We start from the raw sequence: 18,901 nt of genomic DNA on the forward strand, positions 1-18,901 counted from the left end.
ACCTCTTTTTGGTCGCTCGTCTCTAGCAGGCCTTCCTCCGAGCCCATCAGCAATAAATTATTTTCTTTATTATCCACATCTTTGGTAAGTTCTTTAATAACTTTCTATCAGTGCTGCGCTGGTCCTCCAGTTCCCCTATTTGTGTCTCAGCGTTGCTCATCCTATTCAAGACCAAGTGTCTTTTTTCAGTCCTTTCATAGAGTCATTGAATTGGTCAAATCTAGACTTAAATGGGTTTTTAATACTATTGTTCTGGGTCAAAAGCTGTTGCGCGCCAGGCTGGCGGTTCTCCTGATGGGCTGTTACACCAGACATTCATTCAACAGTATACCTTGCTGGTATATTTAAATGCAGGTGTTAGTTTATTATAATGGAAGCAGTATTTTAGTGCATCAGGTCTGTAGTTGTGAGAGGCAGTAGCACTCCATTCATATAACACGATCAAGGACATTTTGCCAGTTGTCGCTTCATTCTTCATTCCAGGTCATTTTGTTTGGAAAAGGATTAGTGTTTGTGATAAAAGTTGAAGAGGTGTTTGTTACAGAGGATACCAGACTAGCTGCAGGATCCGTCTCTTAGTTCTGTGCTCAAAGTATAAAAGTTCAACTAAACTGAGATCTGTCGCTGGACAAATAAGGACCAGTGCATACATGTCTTAGTTTGGTCTGAAGATGCTGGGAAATGGTTCAGACATGTGATTTAAGACTTTGATACCGTTCGTATCAGCTGTAAGGAAAAAACTGGCTGTCAAAGTCCAGATGTTCACTATATAACTACATAACTGATGATAATGAACTTGTGATGTCGGTTTGCTCAGGAAATAAATAGATCATTTCTCAATGACTCAAAGACTTTAATGAGATTGAAAGTGTTTTTATAATTGTAATATGAATTTGTTTGTCATGTAAGAATGATGTAACGTTCTGTCACATTAAAGTTTTGATTATTTAGCTTTGGGTCACTTTCATTGAAACACAATTTTCCAATTAATGTGTGCATAATATTAACCATCTCAGGGGATGATGCAGGAGGGGCAAAGGTGGATAATGCATCATAATTTTACTGCATGTTACTTATTTACTAATAGAAAATAGTTTCTTTCAAGGATTTTAAAGTTAGAATTCAGCTTTTTCATAACTTGTGGTCAGACCTATAGCACTTTATTTAGATTTATTATAAATACATGTTCTCACCTAGGTTTCGCATTGCTATTTTGTACAAGCTGCAGATTAAATTATAAATCAATTCATATATTTTAACATGAAGCCATGTCTCCGTCTTATTTATCTCATTTGTAGAGTTGATGTGTTGTGTGTTAAAGAATTTGGCTCCTGAGATACCCGCTATTTCTTCATAACTTTAAATATGAATGACTATATAAGCAACAGTCAAAGTTAAAGTTTGGAAAAAAAACATCTTTAGTTATTATTTATTAATAATTAACACTTAAATGTGCTTCATCAGGACGTTGTGGGTGTTGTTTGATCAGATTTAACACAACCACCACAGACAAAATGGACAGAAATCGCTCGTGAAATAACAAAAACTGTTCCTACTTCAGCAGAAATATGTGAGGACATGTAGGACCGTTGATCAGACAGCTGATTGAGAGCTAAAACATTTAGGTGAATAAGTACCAAACTGTTTAAAAGCATGCCTTTTTGAATTATATTTCAATCTATGGTAATCTCTTTGTAATGTCCTAAATCGTGTATTACTTGTTCTTTGTCTTCTGTGCTGTAAGATAGCAAAGTAATTGAATCTGTCTCCACAAGAGCCAGAACACTAATTGGACCTGAAACAGTGGTGAGACTGTTTCATCAAATGCTATCTCCAAGGTCAAGAATGAACTTTCAACTTAATGTTTATACCGACATGGAAAAAGTCCTCAGAAAAATGGAAATTTGAACATCGACAACTAAATGGCAACTGAACAGCCTCTGCTGTGGGCATGTGATATAGTCTAAAGCTGAAATGGACCTTCATGGTGAGATTTTTTTTTGTCAGGTATGTTTCCAAGGTCAAGAATGAACTCAATCTCAATTTAATTTATTTTTATTAAATTCAAGACAGTGAAGCAATATAAAAAATGTTGACGTATCAGAATGACTCTGAATGATAAATAGTTTTAAAATTGTACATCTAGCACCTTTTAAAGGTCCACATCCTGGCAGTTGAGACGGCTGTAAACTCCAGCAGTCTCCAGCTTGTAGAAAACATCACAGTGTAATTCATTGTCCCCTGACATGTCAACAGAGACAATAGTGAACATCTCATGTGGAGGAATCAGTACTTCATCCTCGTCTGAGTCAAACTCTGAATAGAACTTGAGGTAGGCGCCGAAACACGTCTTTATCTCAAAGCAGGTCTTCGATCCGAACTGCCGCAGGTCTTTGTTGAGGGAGCTGGAGGCGAATGAGCCGAAGCGGATGGTTTGTCCAGGTTCCCCGATGAAGAGCAACTTGCTTCTCCGGTAGGCTGTGTAACAGTTCCTTTGGTTGAGTTTCAGCAGCCGGATGGCGTCAGACAGCAGGAAGTGGAGGGCGTGGAATTCAAACGAGGTCTTATAGGAAGTCTTCCCCTTGCGGACTGCTCGATTGAAGTCGTCATAGGCCCCCGCTGTGTAGGAACAAAGGGCCCTAAAGTGATTCCAGGACAGCGGGTCATAGACATCCATATTCCTCATGGCTTTAAGGGCGCACTGTTTTGTGTGCGTGGAGTGCAGACCCTCCCTGGTCCTCCTTGGCAGGTAGTGACGTTTCACCTTGATGAGCATCTTCTGGGAGCAACCGTAATACATGTCATCGACAGAGTCCACAGACATGCTCAGAGGGATTATGATGAGTCTGGACAGACTTGAGGTGAGATGCTCTAATCCACCAGGTGCCTTCAGTGAAGTATTTGTGTTTTTCTGCATGGTGACCTGGATGGAGACATTCTGAGCCTTTGCTGGATCCTCAGAGGTGACAGATGGGTCCACTGTAGCCGTTTGAGCAAACGCTGTCTCAGCAACCAACTGTAGAAATATAGGTTGTGCAGTTGAAAGACAGGACTCAAAAAGTGCAGTTTTCTAATACATTCAACAATAACAGAGCTAGTTTTAATGAGCGAAGAAAAAACTGTAAAATCTGCACAAAGCACAGTAAACGTTAGCGTAAAAATGCACCTGTCTCATACGTCTAAATCATGAAGCGGAGCTGCAAAAGAAGCCAGGACACTGAGGTCATGTCATCTGTATTTCTTTCTGTAAATTTGGAGTTTATGTTCTATAATGAAAAGCTAACACTGGGTTTTAAGGCTACTTCCAGTTATTTTTACACCCAGCAGAGTTAAATTTGACTACTTTTAGGCCAGCAACATACTATAATTGGTTTTTTTTTCATGAGTTTGAAGAAGGTTTTCAAATAAAATCTAAATAACTTAGATCTTCATGTTACAAAATCAAATTTAGAGACAATGTCATTGAACTGACTAAATAAATCTGGTGTTAATATAAAACAAGATAGGAAGCATGTGTATGCTGTGAGCAGTATCACATTTCAAATTTTTGGAGTATTTCAGATAGTTATTTGTTGCTGCTCTTGAAACCACTGAACCAACGAGGCTTCAGCATGAGTCATTTCAAATAATTGATATGTTTTACTATTCAGGATCACTATGAAACCTAATCATTTTTTACCTTATAATTCCATTAATTTACTCATTAATAAAGATGAAATTAAGGTATTTATTAATGGGGTTTTAAGGGGATAATTAATGGATTAATAAATTGCACTGAGTTGCATTGAGTTAAGGGTTTTTATTGGGTAAAACCCCTTTGAAATGGATAAAAAAAAAACACAGAAACTATCCCTTACTGTATAGCTTAAAATACCTTAAATATCTAATTTACAGGATTTTTTTTACCCCAAAACCCATGAAAACCACCCCTGAATTCCCCCCTTAATTAGAAAATGCCAAGTTTGCTATGATTTCAGGGGTAAATTAAGGAGTAGTTAATAGTATCTTAAGGGATTCTTGTAACATCACTGTTGCTTATGTTTCTGTATGTATGTTATCTTACCGTCTTTGCACTCAGCAGCCTCGTCGTTATACAGAGGCAGAAGAACACAGTAAGAATCAACATGTTATCCTTAAACATGATGGATGATACCTAATTGTAGTGAAAAAAAAAAAAGAAAAGAAAAATTAGTACATGTTTTTTTTTTTTTGTTAAAATGGCTATTAAACTAAAAATCACAAATTACAAATCTATAAAATGCAGATTTTTCCTTTTTAAATCACTCATTATCACTGACTTATGTTGCACTCAAAGTAAAAAAATCATCAACTGAAGAATATGAAGTTGTCCAGCACATTAAATCATCATCATCCTCTTTGATCTTACCAGACAACAGTGCAGCAGGAACTGTAGCTGTCAGAGCCGGTGAGGTCCTGATTTCTGGACGATGTCAGTCGTCTTATATCAGAGCTGGTGTGTCAAGAACGTGCAGAACATGTCAGATGGTAAAAACCAACTTCCTGTCAGTTGAAACCTCAATCTTTTTGTTTCACACCATGGATTTCCCTAGATTTTTTTTTTAGGCAGCCAACGAGAGATTTTTCTGCTGACAATGTCAATTCTGAAAGATGGAAGTTGCAAAGCTAAAGGGTCAGTCCCCCCAAAGTACAAAAATACATCTCTCTTACTTCATAGTTTTGGTTTTCCTCAACAGGTTGTTTGTCAAAAAAAAACATTATATTAAATAGGCACTATGAAAACTGCTGACAGTGTGATCTCACTGGAAGTTCATGAGAAAATATATTTGCTGGACAGCCATTAAAGAGGCGACATATCTCAGCTAAAGTATCACAAAGACTTTCACAGATCGACTAATTTATCATGTTGCTCATTCAGCAGATAAATTACTGTCAGATATAAAAGTAGCCAGTCAGAAATGAGTAGTCTAACATACATGAAAGCTGGCAAACTTTTTATTGTACACAAAATATTAAAATGCAAGTGAACCATGGTTTTTGAATATGACCTCATATTTTGTGAGAAGCAGAACCAGTTTCAGTGGCCATGAGTAACCATTAAGATGCCAAAATTATAATTTCTCTTGGAAGTGGGGTTTCCATTTTAGTCAAACTGAAAGTTAAACCCAATTTAAGATTTAACTGGAAATCACCACTGTGGTGAAATGCGTGTCAACTAGTAACACTGTTTGGGAAGTCCTATAGACCGCTTACTCCACTGTGCTTTTCATCTTCCAATTTTATGTCATCTCAGTAAAGAGATAATTAAATGCATCTTAGTGTTTCCTTTAGCTTCAAGTAATTAGGCCAGTTCAGTTAATGGTAGAAGATCCAACTGGAAATGTTTATTCAACAATTTTAGTTTTTTCAGTGATCAGTTTACTGCTAACCAAGCTAGTCATTATTCCAACTATCTGAGGCCAATGTGTTGCTATATGAAAATCAAACTACGGTTACTCTCAATTGTTATGCATTTTACCTTTAGTCATGTGGATTTTATGTTTTGATAGTGTCCTTGTTACTGTAAACATTCATCTCTACCTTTTCTCAAATTGTGGTTTATGGTAGCAATTTGTAATCCTGCACTGAATTTGTCCAATCCAAGTTTCACAGCTCACAATTGCCTCTTGGGACTTCAACCCTTTGAAGTGTGTTTTACTTGTTGCATAAGCACAAACATTCATTGTGCAGGCAGTTGCAATAAAACTTTTGCCAATAGTTTAAACATTCTAATTTCAAGAGATGTAATAAGACATTAAACCCCAGAACATGGTTACTGGTCAGAGACTAGTAGACAGCTTGAAGCCCAGAGGAGACGTCAGGCTGCCACAGCCCTTATAAGACACATGACCACTTACACTGTACGTACGATTTTGTTTATACCACTAACATTTACATTTAACCGAGATATGCTGTAGTACACTCCTAGTAACAAGGCATTGACTGTATGACATTTATTTATTGACTTTTAAACATGAACACTAAAACATACAACTGTACAAATGTTTGGGCTTAAAATACAAATGCATCTCCTGTAGAGTCAACCTTTAGTTCCTTGATCTCACCCTGGAAAGAAGAAAAAAAAAAAAAAAGTCAATATTCTCAGCAAACAGATTAGCACTTTTCATACAGGGGTCATAAGTATATAAGGGTTTGTCTTCAGAGATACAGTAGTAACTTTAAATGTCTTTTTTCCCCAAATAATGAAAAGTTGTAAAGCCACATGATTAATCAGTTTACATACAAGCTGTCCAACTTTGAATGCACTCAAATGTAGGTCATGTATCACGCATCCAGCCACTTACATCACCAAAGTACTTTTCTATGAGGTTATGCGCAGCCTGGTACACCGTATCATTGTCGTGGTTCTGGAGCATCTCAATACGGTCCAGTCCTCCCAGCTCTTCAACCAACAGGCTAAGTTTCTCAGTCTCACCTAGCTTCTCTGCCGCCTGAAAAGTCATGTACAGTAAGTGATGAAGTTCTGCTTTGGGTCAAATTGAAGTTGAGAAAGTAAAGTTTCATGTAATCTTTTAACCCCCCACCCCCTCACTCACCATGAATATGTTGTTGATGGCATCCAGTATAACCAGAATGACCTTAGTATCTTTGACTTGCAACAGGTTGATGATTGCCTCCAGTGCTCCAGTCTGCACCAGCTGGACCACCTGCTCCACAGTGCCCCCACTGGTGAAGTTTGTCACCGCCCACACAGCCTCCCTTTGAGTCTTGAAGTCTCCCTGGAAAAGATGTCATAGTTTGACTGCTTCTCACTTGACATTTGAGAGTCTATGTAGAGCAGCAGACTCAGAATGAGGCTTGAAGAGAACCAGAACTCTAGCAAACACAAGTTATTGTGTTATTGTTATGAACATCACCCTTCAGAAGTTAGTTTGATAGGTTATCCATAAGGAAAATTTAATTTGTTAGCTATGAACAGGTCCAGAAAACCTTTTTGAAGATGCTTCAGCAGATTTGAAGTCTGATGAGGATGTTACATTCCTGAGGCTCTATGTTGTCTACAAAGTCAATACTGATGGCAGTTGTATTCAAGAGTCCCTGTAAGCCATGAGTGAACCAGCATGCTCAGTTTTGCCAGCAAACTGAAGTAGCTAAATGGAGTTCAGCCATCATTAATCTTTACACTGGTGCAACTTCCCTACTACCACCACCACCACTACTACTATTGTGATACTCACATTTCTGAGGAGTTCTACCAGAGGAGGGAGCATGCCGCAGGTGATGAGCTGTTGGATTTGCTGACAGGGTCCTGCTGCAATGTTGGACAATGCCCATGCTGCCTCCTTCTGCACACTGGCCTTTGGGTGCCTCATTAGTTGAGGTAGGATGTTCAGAACACCGGCATCAATTGCTGTCTGGGTCTGCAGGTCTGAGCCGCTCACTATGTTCCCGATGGAGCGAAGAGCCGGGGTCTGAAGTTAAGATAAGAGGTCGAGAAGCAAATAGGATTAATTAATTCACAAGACAGTGGACAGTCTGACCTACAACCAACTTTAAGACAAAGCTTTGAGAAAGTCGCCTTGATGAATGTGAAAAGTCTGGTCTAGGTGCAGGACTAGCATTCTCTTTTTAACTTGTAGTCAAGTTACTTCCTAAAACTAGAACATTACAGGCTTTGAGCCCAAGATGTTTAATTATCAGGTCATTTTGTGTATTTGAGAACACTTTAGGGGGTTGAATGAGACAACACTACCATGACACTGAGCTCATTGTGGCTCATGAGCTCCACCAGCTGAGGGACGATGCCAGTTTTCACCACAACATCAATACGGTCATTATCACCGTCTGTGAGGTAGGAGATCGCCCAGCATGCGTCGGACAAGATGTCCTTATCACCGAGATGGAGAAACTGGATCAGAGAAGGAAGCATCTAGGGAAAAAAAATAAAGAATGTCATCTTGCACCTTTCTGTACTCAATAGATTACAGTACATCTGCAGCACTAGGTGTCAAACCTAATACTGTAGAGAACCAAGGCTTTATAACAATTTCATTACCTGCTGAACAGCAGACAAGGGTGGAAAGGGATTCTTATTTCGGCACAAGTTGGACAACGTCCATGTTAGGTTACGCAAATATCCAACCTGGAACGATTTAAAAAGAAACAAAAATACATGAGTATACAGCAACACAATTTAGATTCCTTAACCAGAGCTTAGAGCCCTTGCACCTGCAAGTTACCAGATCGGCCTCAGGCTCAATATCATTATGGGTCAGGTTTGGTCAAATTAGAGTTTTGTAGAGCAGTTTAAATAACAACCTGGGTGGGACCCTTCATACTGAGGTAACCATCTTGCACAAGTATGTGGTGCCACGAACTGCTGTGCAGCTGACATTGTTTTTTTAAGAGACAGGACTTTGTGTAGAACTAGTCTTATAAAAGTGACTTACTGGCGTTTCTGGAGAGATACGGGCCAGTAAGGCTGGGATGACATTGCAGTCGATCAGGATGTCTCGATAAGCCGGACCGTCACCTGTCAAGAAGTTAGTTTGTGAAATTAATATGGCAAGCTGCAGAGGGATTGATGAACATTAATTAACTTCTGAATGAGCACCACCATCATTGCCTTTGCTGGAAACTGATATTTTACAACAATGAATTGAAATTCGAAGTTTACAGTACAAACATGCACGTTTGACATTTGAAAGGCATAAAAAGTAGATTCAGAGTTAGTTGTCCTCAACATGGACAGCCATGAAGTTTTGTCCTCTTGGAAATATTACTGAATATATTCAGTGTCCGTTTTGTCAGTTGTATCAATTCAAAGTTAAATTCTTGCATGGTGTCAATCCATCGTATTAAGTTAATTTAGCATTTCACCTGCAATGTTCCCAAGAGCCCAGACGGCCTGTTCGCTTATGTGCAACAACGGAGAGGCCAGCAAGGAAATGAAAATGGGTACAGCCCCATGTTCCACCACCTGAGGACAGAAATATATAATTAACTTTGACCTTTCTGTCACCATGGAAACCTGAAAACCTTCAAGCCCTAACCTAATCTAGTTAGCTTGAGACTAAAACCTCATTACTGGGAAAACCAAAGTTCCAGTGGCATTGCCTCATTAAACATTATGCATTAGACATTCAACACAATGTTCACACCTGTTGTGTATGCCAAGACGTTCCAGAGGCAATGTTTGTAAGAGCCCAAGCTGCTTCAAACTGAAGAGTCGGCTCATCATCCATACCCAGGAAGGACACGAAGCGGGTCAGCAGACCAGCATCTATAATCTCCTTCAGAGGGGGGTTACGCTCTTGGGAAAGCAGCTTCCTGGAGGTGATGAGAGGAAACAGTTGAAAAATGTGATTTAGTGGTTTTTCCTCTTCATAATTAGCTTGAGGGGATGAAACATTTGGTTGAATATTCTATTAGGCTTCCATTTGTGCCCAAAAAGGCCATAACAGAACAAAGGCTGCAACTATAACAATTTTGATCAATAATGTGCATTCTATAGTGTCAAAATCTTGAAAATGCCCATTACAATATCAAATTGATGTTTTTCAGCCAACAGTCCAAATACCAAATTTGAGGGGAAAAGAGATAGTTCTCACATTTGAGATAGAAAGAAAATTGGTATTTTGCTACATGTGTTACATGTGTAATGTCAGATATTTTCTGTTAGTTGAGGAATCAACTATCTTAAATAGTTCGACACCAAATGGATCCAGATGGCTCACCTGGCAGCTTGACAACCTCGGGTTTGACTCTCCTTGCAGTTGCTGTTCACGGCATTAATGATGTCTTCAATAGTTAAAGAAGGAACCTAAATGACAGACAACTTATTAGAGGCTTCACATGTTCAATTAAGTCGTGAGGTTTCCGTGAACTGACCTTCTCGTCGTTGAGGTAGTCAGGAGAAAGGGCCTCCTCGTCCGGGAGAGACGACAGCGTTATATTTCTCCTCTTCAAGAAGTTTTCATTCTTGTGAGCTTTGCGCAGCTCCACGCACTCTGAGATCCTTTTTTCTCGAAGTTTCTGCAACAGTTCAAGATGGAGGTAAGTATTGTCGTTGAAATTATTCATATTCATGCCTTTTCAAAAATCAAAAGTCTACTTACTGCTGGGTCTTTCCCCTTGTTTTTGAACTTAGAGAGCCGCTCGTCGGTCATGTTCTTGGTGGGCATGTTGGACAGGTCTTCTTCGCTTGACTCACACTGATGAAAACTTAATTAAACTTTCCGCGGGCAGGTTATAAGTGGCAGAGCTGCCTCAGGTGAATCTAATTAGCTGTGATTGATGTGACGACACTTCTGGTTCACGTGCAGCTGTGAGCGTTTCAATCAAGTGAGAAAACATCCCTCACGCGCCAGTTAGGTGAAGCAAAAGTCTTTATGTTTGAGAGACCGATATGTTTCACACCCAGAAGAACGAGAGCTAACAGACTAAATGTTATGAATTTAATATATTATTCATTATATTCAATTATAAATGACCAATACTCACAATCACACCCAATCACACCCGTCTTTCTTCTCCCATTATACATCTGCAGACTCTGGTGTCTTTAGTCTCTTTTCTTAATAGACTTTGTTCAGATGTGTTTGTGTCTAATGTGCTTTGTTTAAATTGGTTTACTGGGACCTGCACAGTTCTGCACAATTGTTCCATTAGTCTATATTAAAAAGTATAGCAAATATGTTCACATTTCATTAATTTTGTCATTACACAGGAGAGACAAAATCAAGAGAAAGTCTGAAGACTTCACGTTGTATTTGCATATATAGTTGATATGGGAGTAATAATAATAATAATAATAATAATAATAATAATAATAATAATAATAAGCTAGCATCCAAATAACCTAAATAACATGCACACAATAAAGGGAATTTGTAAAGTAAATATATGTATTTATTTATTAATTTAAAGACTGCTGATGCTGTTGCTCACACTGCCATGGTGTGTCTCAGACAACAGATGGCAGCATAACATAATTTAGATATACATGTGTAAGCGTGTGTGTGTGTGTGTGTGTGTGTGTGTGTGTGTGTGTGTGTGTGTGTGTGTGTGTGTGTGTGTGTGTGTGTGTGTGTGCTGAGGTAATTGTGGTGCAATCTAATGTATTTCTAAAAGGAATCTTGTGAATTTACATTGTATCTGCATTTTATACATCAGCCAAACTGGGGAGTGAATATTTTCCTTCTGCTTACTTTATTATAGCATCATCACTGAAGTAAATGGAGAAACTTTTGGGGTGAAAAGATGAAAATAAACAGATCAGTGTTGAGACATAAGTGGAGGAGATGAAAGTGGGTGAGCGGGAAAGCAAGAAAAAATTGTGACAGTGATGGAGTCACTTCTTCCTCTCTAACAACCAGGAAGGGCTGGACAATAGCAGCTGAAGTGGAGGCTTCCCCCTGACCAAGTTATAATCGCTTCCTCTTGATAACATACTGTATGCACACACACACACACACACACACACACAGAGAGAGAGAAAGAGAGAGAGAGAGAGAGAAAGACAGACTAATGCACAAAACAGGGTCATGTGACTGTGAGTGCTCAGACTCATGTATAAACACACTCAGTCTTTCTGCAATCTCACCAGTAGCCTGACTTTGGGTCACAACCCTCACTATGGTTGTTTCCTTTAATGCAACACCTTAAACCTTATTCTCACACCCGTGCTGTGAAAAAACCCATCTCACACACGCAAGCCATACAAAACATATCTTTAGCGTACTTCTCTGTTTTGAGTCACTTGTTTTCCACCTCCAAAAGCTTTTTGAAAACACTTCTGTATTGATGTCAGCCTTCACAGACATGGTTGAGTACTTCCATGTCACAGCAACATTACCAATACCAAAAATCTCGCTCAGCTGTGCAGCTCTGTGGAGGGTTGTTTTTTTTTGTGCCTCTTTTAGCTTATTGTCTTGGTTTAATGGCTGCAGAGTATGTTTAGTCTGGCTGCAGAAAGACAAAGGTAAAAAGTCTAACATTTGGCAGGGTCAAAGAGTCAGATATTGTATTTTTCTCCAGATTTGGTGGAGAACAAAACAGAGAGAAGAATGAATATTGGACTTGTCAGATGGCCAGAAACATTATTAAATAAATGAATGCTAATATTGTTCTGTGTCTGCTGGGTGTGAAAGCAGCTTTTTTTTTTTTTTTGCAACCATATAAGTATAACAACCTTATACGATTACGGTGGCTGTTTATCCGTCAGCTTGTTTTGGTGTTTTTCTGCCCCCTAGTGGCCAAAAATTCATTAATGCAGCTTTGAGAAGCCACATTTCTGCCACGGTCAATTGTCATTTTGTGGTTTTCGGAGGCAATTTAAGTGTACTTAAGGGGGGATTTGTCAGTGTGTTAGTCAGAATTTGGCAGCCAATACAGGATCTTCTTAAAGTGAGAAGTGTCAGTCACCTCGGAGGCTGAAAGTTAAATCATTAAAAAAAATGAAAGGAAAATGACATTTTCCCTCGTCTCAACACTCCCACTGACAGTTTCTGTTTTCTTATCCTTCCTTCACTATAAGTGATTTTCCTCTGGTGGATGTGGGAAACCTGCAGGGAGGATAAACAGAGATGTATGATTTCATTTGTTCTCATGCTCTCTAGCTACTTTTTTTATTATCATTAAAGTAGAGGTCAAAATGTCCTTCAGAGGACAACCGGGCTGATGTTAGGCTTTACATGAGCAACACAAAATACAGCTTCAACAAATACACGTGCATCCCGCTGGAAGATGCTACTTTTCTTTCTATGAAAGGATTCGCTTGTTTAAAGAAATATGTAACTTGTAGATGTAATTTTTTGTGGAATAATCACCTGTTGAAGAAGAATTTTCTTTTGTGTGTGTGTGTGTGTGTGTGTGTGTGTGAGCGATTTGCTCTCGTTGCCCGTGGGATCATCCTGCTGGCCTTTTGACCTGGAAGTGCTTATGGTTCCTCCGAGACGCCCTGAAGGGTGTGGAGTGTTTCTGTCCTGCCTTGTTGTCTGTGACTTGCTGTTAGTCTGAACAATGCGAGGTGATTGGAGGAAATTCCAATGGGCAGGTTCAAGGTTTTTTAAACACACATACACACACATACTTAAAAACCCTACACATAGAGTACCAGTTAAAGGTTTGGACACACGTTTTCATTGAAGTGAATGGGAAGGTGTCAGCAGAAACACCCAACATGACTTCATATTCAAAGCAATGTAATGAAAACACTCAAGAGGAAATAACGCTGATGACTGAAAATGTCTGAATTCATCACCAGTAACTGCCACGATAATGGCAAAAATATTTAATACGACAAAGGGAACATGACCAGCCAGACATGTAAACAATACATTGAGGAACCACACCTTCAAGTCAAAGCTCACTAACATTGGAGGCTGATTCTTGGTACCACTTTCTAAGAAGGCACCCTTTAAAAGTTAAAAGTGTAAGGCTTTAATAATGGTTAAGAATTATAAAGATATACAGAAAATCACTGAAAATACTATCAGAGTATGAAGTCAATATAGTATAGTAATAGCAACGAAAGACAATCAACTGGGAAAAGATGATAAATCTGAATGTAAGATCAAAATAAAGCTTGTGCTGGTCAGAGGGCGTTATCTTAAAAACTCACGCTATCTAAATCATCTGCAAAAAAACAAGGGCGAGAGTGCTGGTTGAAAATTCTGCAATCATTCCAGAGATGCTGCTGTACCTGATGAAGAGCCAGTACGGGCTGGAAACCTTTGACTCTTAAATGCAATGAAGAAAAATATTTTTTAAAAGGGAATATTTTACAGTGTGATTGGGAAGCAGAATCGACAGTTTTGGATTCAGCACCTAGACAGGAAAGATGTGTGTGTGTGTTCTGCACACTAGTTTATTAATGGCTTATAAATTATTTATTTATGCTTTATCAATCACTTACAATCATTTAGAAGAACTTTCCAGCTTGTGAAAAATCTCTGCAGCTGAAAGCTCTTAGTCTATTTAACCTGCAAGGCATCAGGGCCTCCGTCCATTTATTAAATATTTATTAACATTTATAATTGCAAATGACTTTTTCTGATGGCTGTTGATTCTTTATTAATGACTTTATGAACATTGTTAGTGGTTTATTATCTTTCATTGATAATTTACTAACATTTATGTTACTTGTTTTAAAGAAATTATTACTTTTTTCACAACCTGGCAACCTATAACACATCTTATTACTGGATTATAACTGATCAGTTAAGTATTACTAATTGATTTATGAACGATTACTCATAAACAAAGTATTTAGTTACCATTTGTGAACCCCCCCTTTTTAGGACGTGGTGCCAGATTATCAATAAATTTAAAAATAAAACCACAAAACTGCAGTCTAAAAATGTTGTTTCAACTGTAAATTGTGGATTCACATCACTGGTATTTATCGTCCATTCCTCTGTGCTGATTCTTCCTTTTTCTTTCCTTCCATCTCTTCATTCGTCTCTTTTGACTTCCCTCCCTCCCTCCCATCCTCTCCGGTTCCCAGATCAACTTGAGGTGTCTATGGGAAATCATTAGTATAGATTGTGCTGCAGTGCTGCGTCAATACACACACACATACTCACACAAACTTGTGCATAATATGCCCTCTCTGCATCTAATAGCGGGCGGATGTCTTTGCTGTTAAGTGTAATACTGAGGACAAATCCTTGGCAAGGGATTACTGTTGGGTTTGTGTGTGCGTGTGTGTGTCTTCATCATCATAGTACATTCACTCAAACACACACGCAAACACAGATTGCAAAAAAAAAAAAAAAAAAAATGATGACAAACACTCATGCAGTGTGGCAAAGACAAAGGTGCGCTTTGTCTGTCCACGTAAGTCAGCGGTGCTCAGATATCAAAGTGGAGGAGCGAACAAGAACCACAACAGGATGTGGGTTAGAGTGACAGAAAGACGGAGCGAGAGAGATGTGTGTGTGTGTGTGTGTGTGTGTGTGTACCGGGAATTCCTCATGTTGTGGGGACTCGCCTTCCTTATGGGAACAAAAAGCAAATCCCATTAATATAAATCGTTAATTTTAGGGTGAAGACTTGGTTTAAAGTTAAGGTAAGTTTAGTGTTATGGTTAGGGTTAGGATAAATGAATGTAATATCCTCTGAAGTGTGACTGTGTGTGTCTGTGTGTGTGTGTGTGAAATTTATCAAAGATGAAGGGAATTTCCATTGAGAAAAGAAAAAAAAATAATAAAGTCCCACTAACAGAAACAGATATCAGACATATTTGAAATTCTTAGACGCATATACATGAATGTGTGCTTTTCTAATCCTACTCATCACTTCTACATGGTGTCATGCCTCAGGTATGGCTGCTGTCATTGCATTTTTGCATTTCAAACATCTCTCTCTCTCTCTCTCTCTCTATCTCTCTCTCTCTCTCTCTTTGCCCTTCTCTTTCTCCTTCTCATTCCTTGTCAGATCTGCGTTTAGATTCAGTCTATTAATATTTCATGTTGCCACTCCAATACCTGCCTATCAATAACAGAGACAAGACACACCTCAGGTCCAATCCATCATACTCACCACTGACCAGGCTGCAAAACTGTGTGTGTGTGTGTGTGTGTGTGTGTGTGTGTGTGTGTGTGTGTGTGTTGAATAGATCATTTGTTTCTGCTGACAAAGCCCGAGTCGTTGGATTGTATAAACAGGCTCAACAGCTGAGGGATCGAAATAAGCCATTTATCATTTCTCATAGAGACACGCATTCACACTGACACATGTATGCACACGCACATGCATGTACACACACACACACATATACTTTAGATGTTTAAGTGCATGCAGGGTTGAAAAATCAATACAGATTTTCTCTGATGATCGGTCAAAAAATAAAACATTTACAGGACGTAGAAACAGGAAACAGTTAAATGAATCAATCACGAATGAAACTTATCGACAGCCGATAAAATGAATATATTTAAGTTTAAGCAGAGCTTTATAAAGCGAGATAAGAGACAATTAGCAAATCCTGACAGCATAAAGAACATTTATTTGCTTACTTTTATTGATTAGTTATTAAAACAATTAATGACAAGACTTGAAATGTTGGTTTTCTGGAGCTTGGCCCACTTGGCCGCTCGATATTTTTTCCTTTTCTACCTTCCAGTTATTAGTCTGAGCCTGGAAAGCGATGCCAACTCTCCTTATTTAGGCCGAACATGCCTCTAGTGGGGCCAAACACACCATATTTATTTATACATTCAGCTGACAATTGGGTCTCTTGTGTCCAGTTATAGTAATGTGTCATAAGTTTACCAAGTTTATGTCACTTGCCTGTTATTTGCTGTGTAAACACAAAGGAAAAGCTTTCCATTACTCACAGTACAAGCAGGGTGTGTTCATGTTTTTTGTGGATGCATTCAGATCAATTATAAACAATGACGCCTCTCACTTGAAGCAACAAGAGGTCATCCGTTTCTCTTTCAGTTTTTTACTAAAAGGTGTGAACAAGTTAAAAGATGTGTACACGTAACTGTGCTGTTGCTGGTTAGATGTTTGGTGCTGGCTGCAGGAAGTGTGCTGTTTTGTGTTTGTGGAGTTTTTTTTTGAATATTTGGAGTCGAGGAACTACAATTTTAATCTACATTTCCAATGTGTACTTACATGAAAGGCTCTTCAAAACTTTAAAAAAATCTTTCATTTTATTCTATTTTTGTCCAAAAGTTATTAAAATCATGTCAGTTAGCCACATCGTTGCACTGGGCGACATGTTCAATCGCCATGAACAGTTTTAGACACATTAGTTTGTTTAGAAACGGCTCCATAGACTAATAACAGCCAGATAGTAGTTCTGCTTCACTAGCTCAGTATGCTACATATCACAACCTCTTGACTTTATACTACATCATGAATTTCTCAAATAATTCAGTGCAAAGTCAGGAGGTTGTGTTATGTAGCACAACAAGCTAGCAAAGTTCTGTAAATTGAACGGAAATGTGGATCACAGCCATATCAGGCTTTGGATACACACAATACTTGTAAGTAGGATGAGTTCATTGGCTCTGTAAATGAGATTTGTTGACAATAAGGAAAAAAAAGGACATTTTATAATCCTTTTATAAAACCTTTTAAATTCACATTAAATTAAATAAATAAATTTGACTGTGTGAATGTTCCTGAAAGAAAAACAGGCTGGAGATACAAAAAGGAAAAGATATAGCTGTACCAACACAAGACAGATGTGTAGTCGGGAACTCCTGTAATGGTTACTACTGTTTGTGAGTGTAGTAAAAAGCAATGAAAAGGTTTCACTGCCCAGCCCAGTCAAACTATCATCAGCATGCAAATGTGAGGTCTTGTTTTAATCCACCTGTGTGCTTTCAAACCAACCAATTGCACTATTTCAGCACGTTGGTGACATGCAGTAAAAAGTGAGAGCAATAGACAGTTTGTGGAGGAAGCGCAACCAATGATCCAGCGCAAACAAACCACTCATCCATCCATTTTCTGTATGCACTTCTATTTGGCACTAACTTACATAGCTAAATGTACAAATAAATAAAACAAGGAACAAACAAGATAAAAAGTTCTCTTATTTGCTCTGCACCTGAACCATGTGTGCTGATGTTTTTTTTCAGTGACATGTTGCCTAGAAGACACTGAGTGGCATTATCTGTGGATCAGCCAACTCCCCGTAACAAGAAAGGGAATCAAAGCGGTGGAGGAGAGACGGGGAGGGGCTGAGGGGGTGCAGAGATGCATGGTAGAGAACTTCAAAGGTGAACACAGAGTTCACACAGATATGAGGCTCAGACAACAGGGCAGAGCCCACATAGACTGTGATGGTCTACGAAAAAACAGAGAGGGCAGAACTGAGAACATACACATAACATACACACTCTGTCAACAATAACATCCTTCATTCTTGTTGTGTGTCTGAAGGTAAAAAAGCCAGCTGGCGGGCAGACAAGAGGAGGAGGAGTTGGGGGGCTTTAGGGGTCCGGTGGGGACTTTGGAGGGTGGGGTGGGTGTTGGGGGGGGGGTATGAGCTGCAGGTATCAGGTGTATCTGGGCTGAGAGGCCCCTCGCATGGGCATCCTATTCACCTGCTGCCCGGGACCTGGACAAAGGCTGGGGCTCTGGGGCTCTGTTGGACCACAGACAGGCCAGGTAACACTAGAAGGTCTTAATGGCTCTAAGATGAAGGGAAGATGGTTAGAAGAAGATTACAACATGGGAAAATGTTGGGTTAAAAACAGAGCTTTTTGATGATTTGAGGCTCCGCAGTCAACACATTCACTTTTTTCCCATGCAGCCGTTTGGAATACATGAGCAGAGCAACGCTTCTCAGGAATTAATTGTTTATTTATAGTCTCAACATTTCTGAATTTATTTATTTAATATGAACTTACTTTGTACTGATGTATTGATCCTCTCATCTAGTGCTCAGTCTGAGCATGAATGAGTGTGTTTTCCAAAATGTCAAACTATTCATATAACTGACCTATTCACTTTCTACTCTCTGCTAAAAAAAAAAAGGGAATTTATCTGTAAAAACGAGTCAATATTGAAAATAATGACCCCTGACTGAATGTTACAGAATATTGTAGGTGCACATTTACTAGTTGGCCAACATGTAGAGATGAAATAAATATACATATTGCTAGTTAATGTAAGCATTTCTAGCTGCTGCTATTCAATCATTTTTCTCTCTCACAAAGCATTTGTGTTATTAACATCAACAAGCTGTGTGCAGTTTACTGATCTGCGTATTGAGGCCCTGAAAACTCATCTCTTGCCATTGTTTGTGATTGTGAACATGTGCAAAAACTGCCCAGTGCGCCTCATAGTAAAAAAATAATAAATAGAGAATGAGAAGAATTGGTTCAAGGCGTTGAACACACAAGGCCAGGCTGTTCTAGCCTTCAGTGAGGCCTTGTGGAAATACTTCAGATAGATC

General features: G+C 38.9%; 2 protein-coding genes across 2 annotated transcripts; both read right to left on the reverse strand.

Annotated features, from left to right (window-relative positions):
* Nucleotides 1–2,105: 2,105 nt before the first annotated feature.
* On the reverse strand, nucleotides 2,106–3,425 carry LOC121885277 (NAD(P)(+)--arginine ADP-ribosyltransferase 2-like). Its single transcript, XM_042394579.1, has one exon. The coding sequence runs from the start codon at nucleotides 2,915–2,917 to the stop codon at nucleotides 2,153–2,155; it is 765 nt and encodes a 254-aa protein (XP_042250513.1). The 5' UTR covers nucleotides 2,918–3,425; the 3' UTR covers nucleotides 2,106–2,152.
* Nucleotides 3,426–5,957: 2,532 nt separating this feature from the next.
* On the reverse strand, nucleotides 5,958–10,210 carry kpna7 (karyopherin alpha 7 (importin alpha 8)). Its single transcript, XM_042398665.1, has 12 exons — nucleotides 10,098–10,210; nucleotides 9,871–10,014; nucleotides 9,717–9,802; nucleotides 9,141–9,309; nucleotides 8,860–8,959; nucleotides 8,430–8,512; nucleotides 8,036–8,122; nucleotides 7,733–7,909; nucleotides 7,218–7,451; nucleotides 6,576–6,758; nucleotides 6,324–6,470; nucleotides 5,958–6,084 (listed from the first exon to the last, which is right to left on the reverse strand). The coding sequence occupies exons 1-12, from the start codon at nucleotides 10,161–10,163 to the stop codon at nucleotides 6,031–6,033; spliced, it is 1,530 nt and encodes a 509-aa protein (XP_042254599.1). The 5' UTR covers nucleotides 10,164–10,210; the 3' UTR covers nucleotides 5,958–6,030.
* Nucleotides 10,211–18,901: the final 8,691 nt, after the last annotated feature.

Source organism: Thunnus maccoyii, chromosome 2 (assembly GCF_910596095.1).
Source record: "Thunnus maccoyii chromosome 2, fThuMac1.1, whole genome shotgun sequence".
Lineage (NCBI taxonomy): Eukaryota > Metazoa > Chordata > Actinopteri > Scombriformes > Scombridae > Thunnus > Thunnus maccoyii.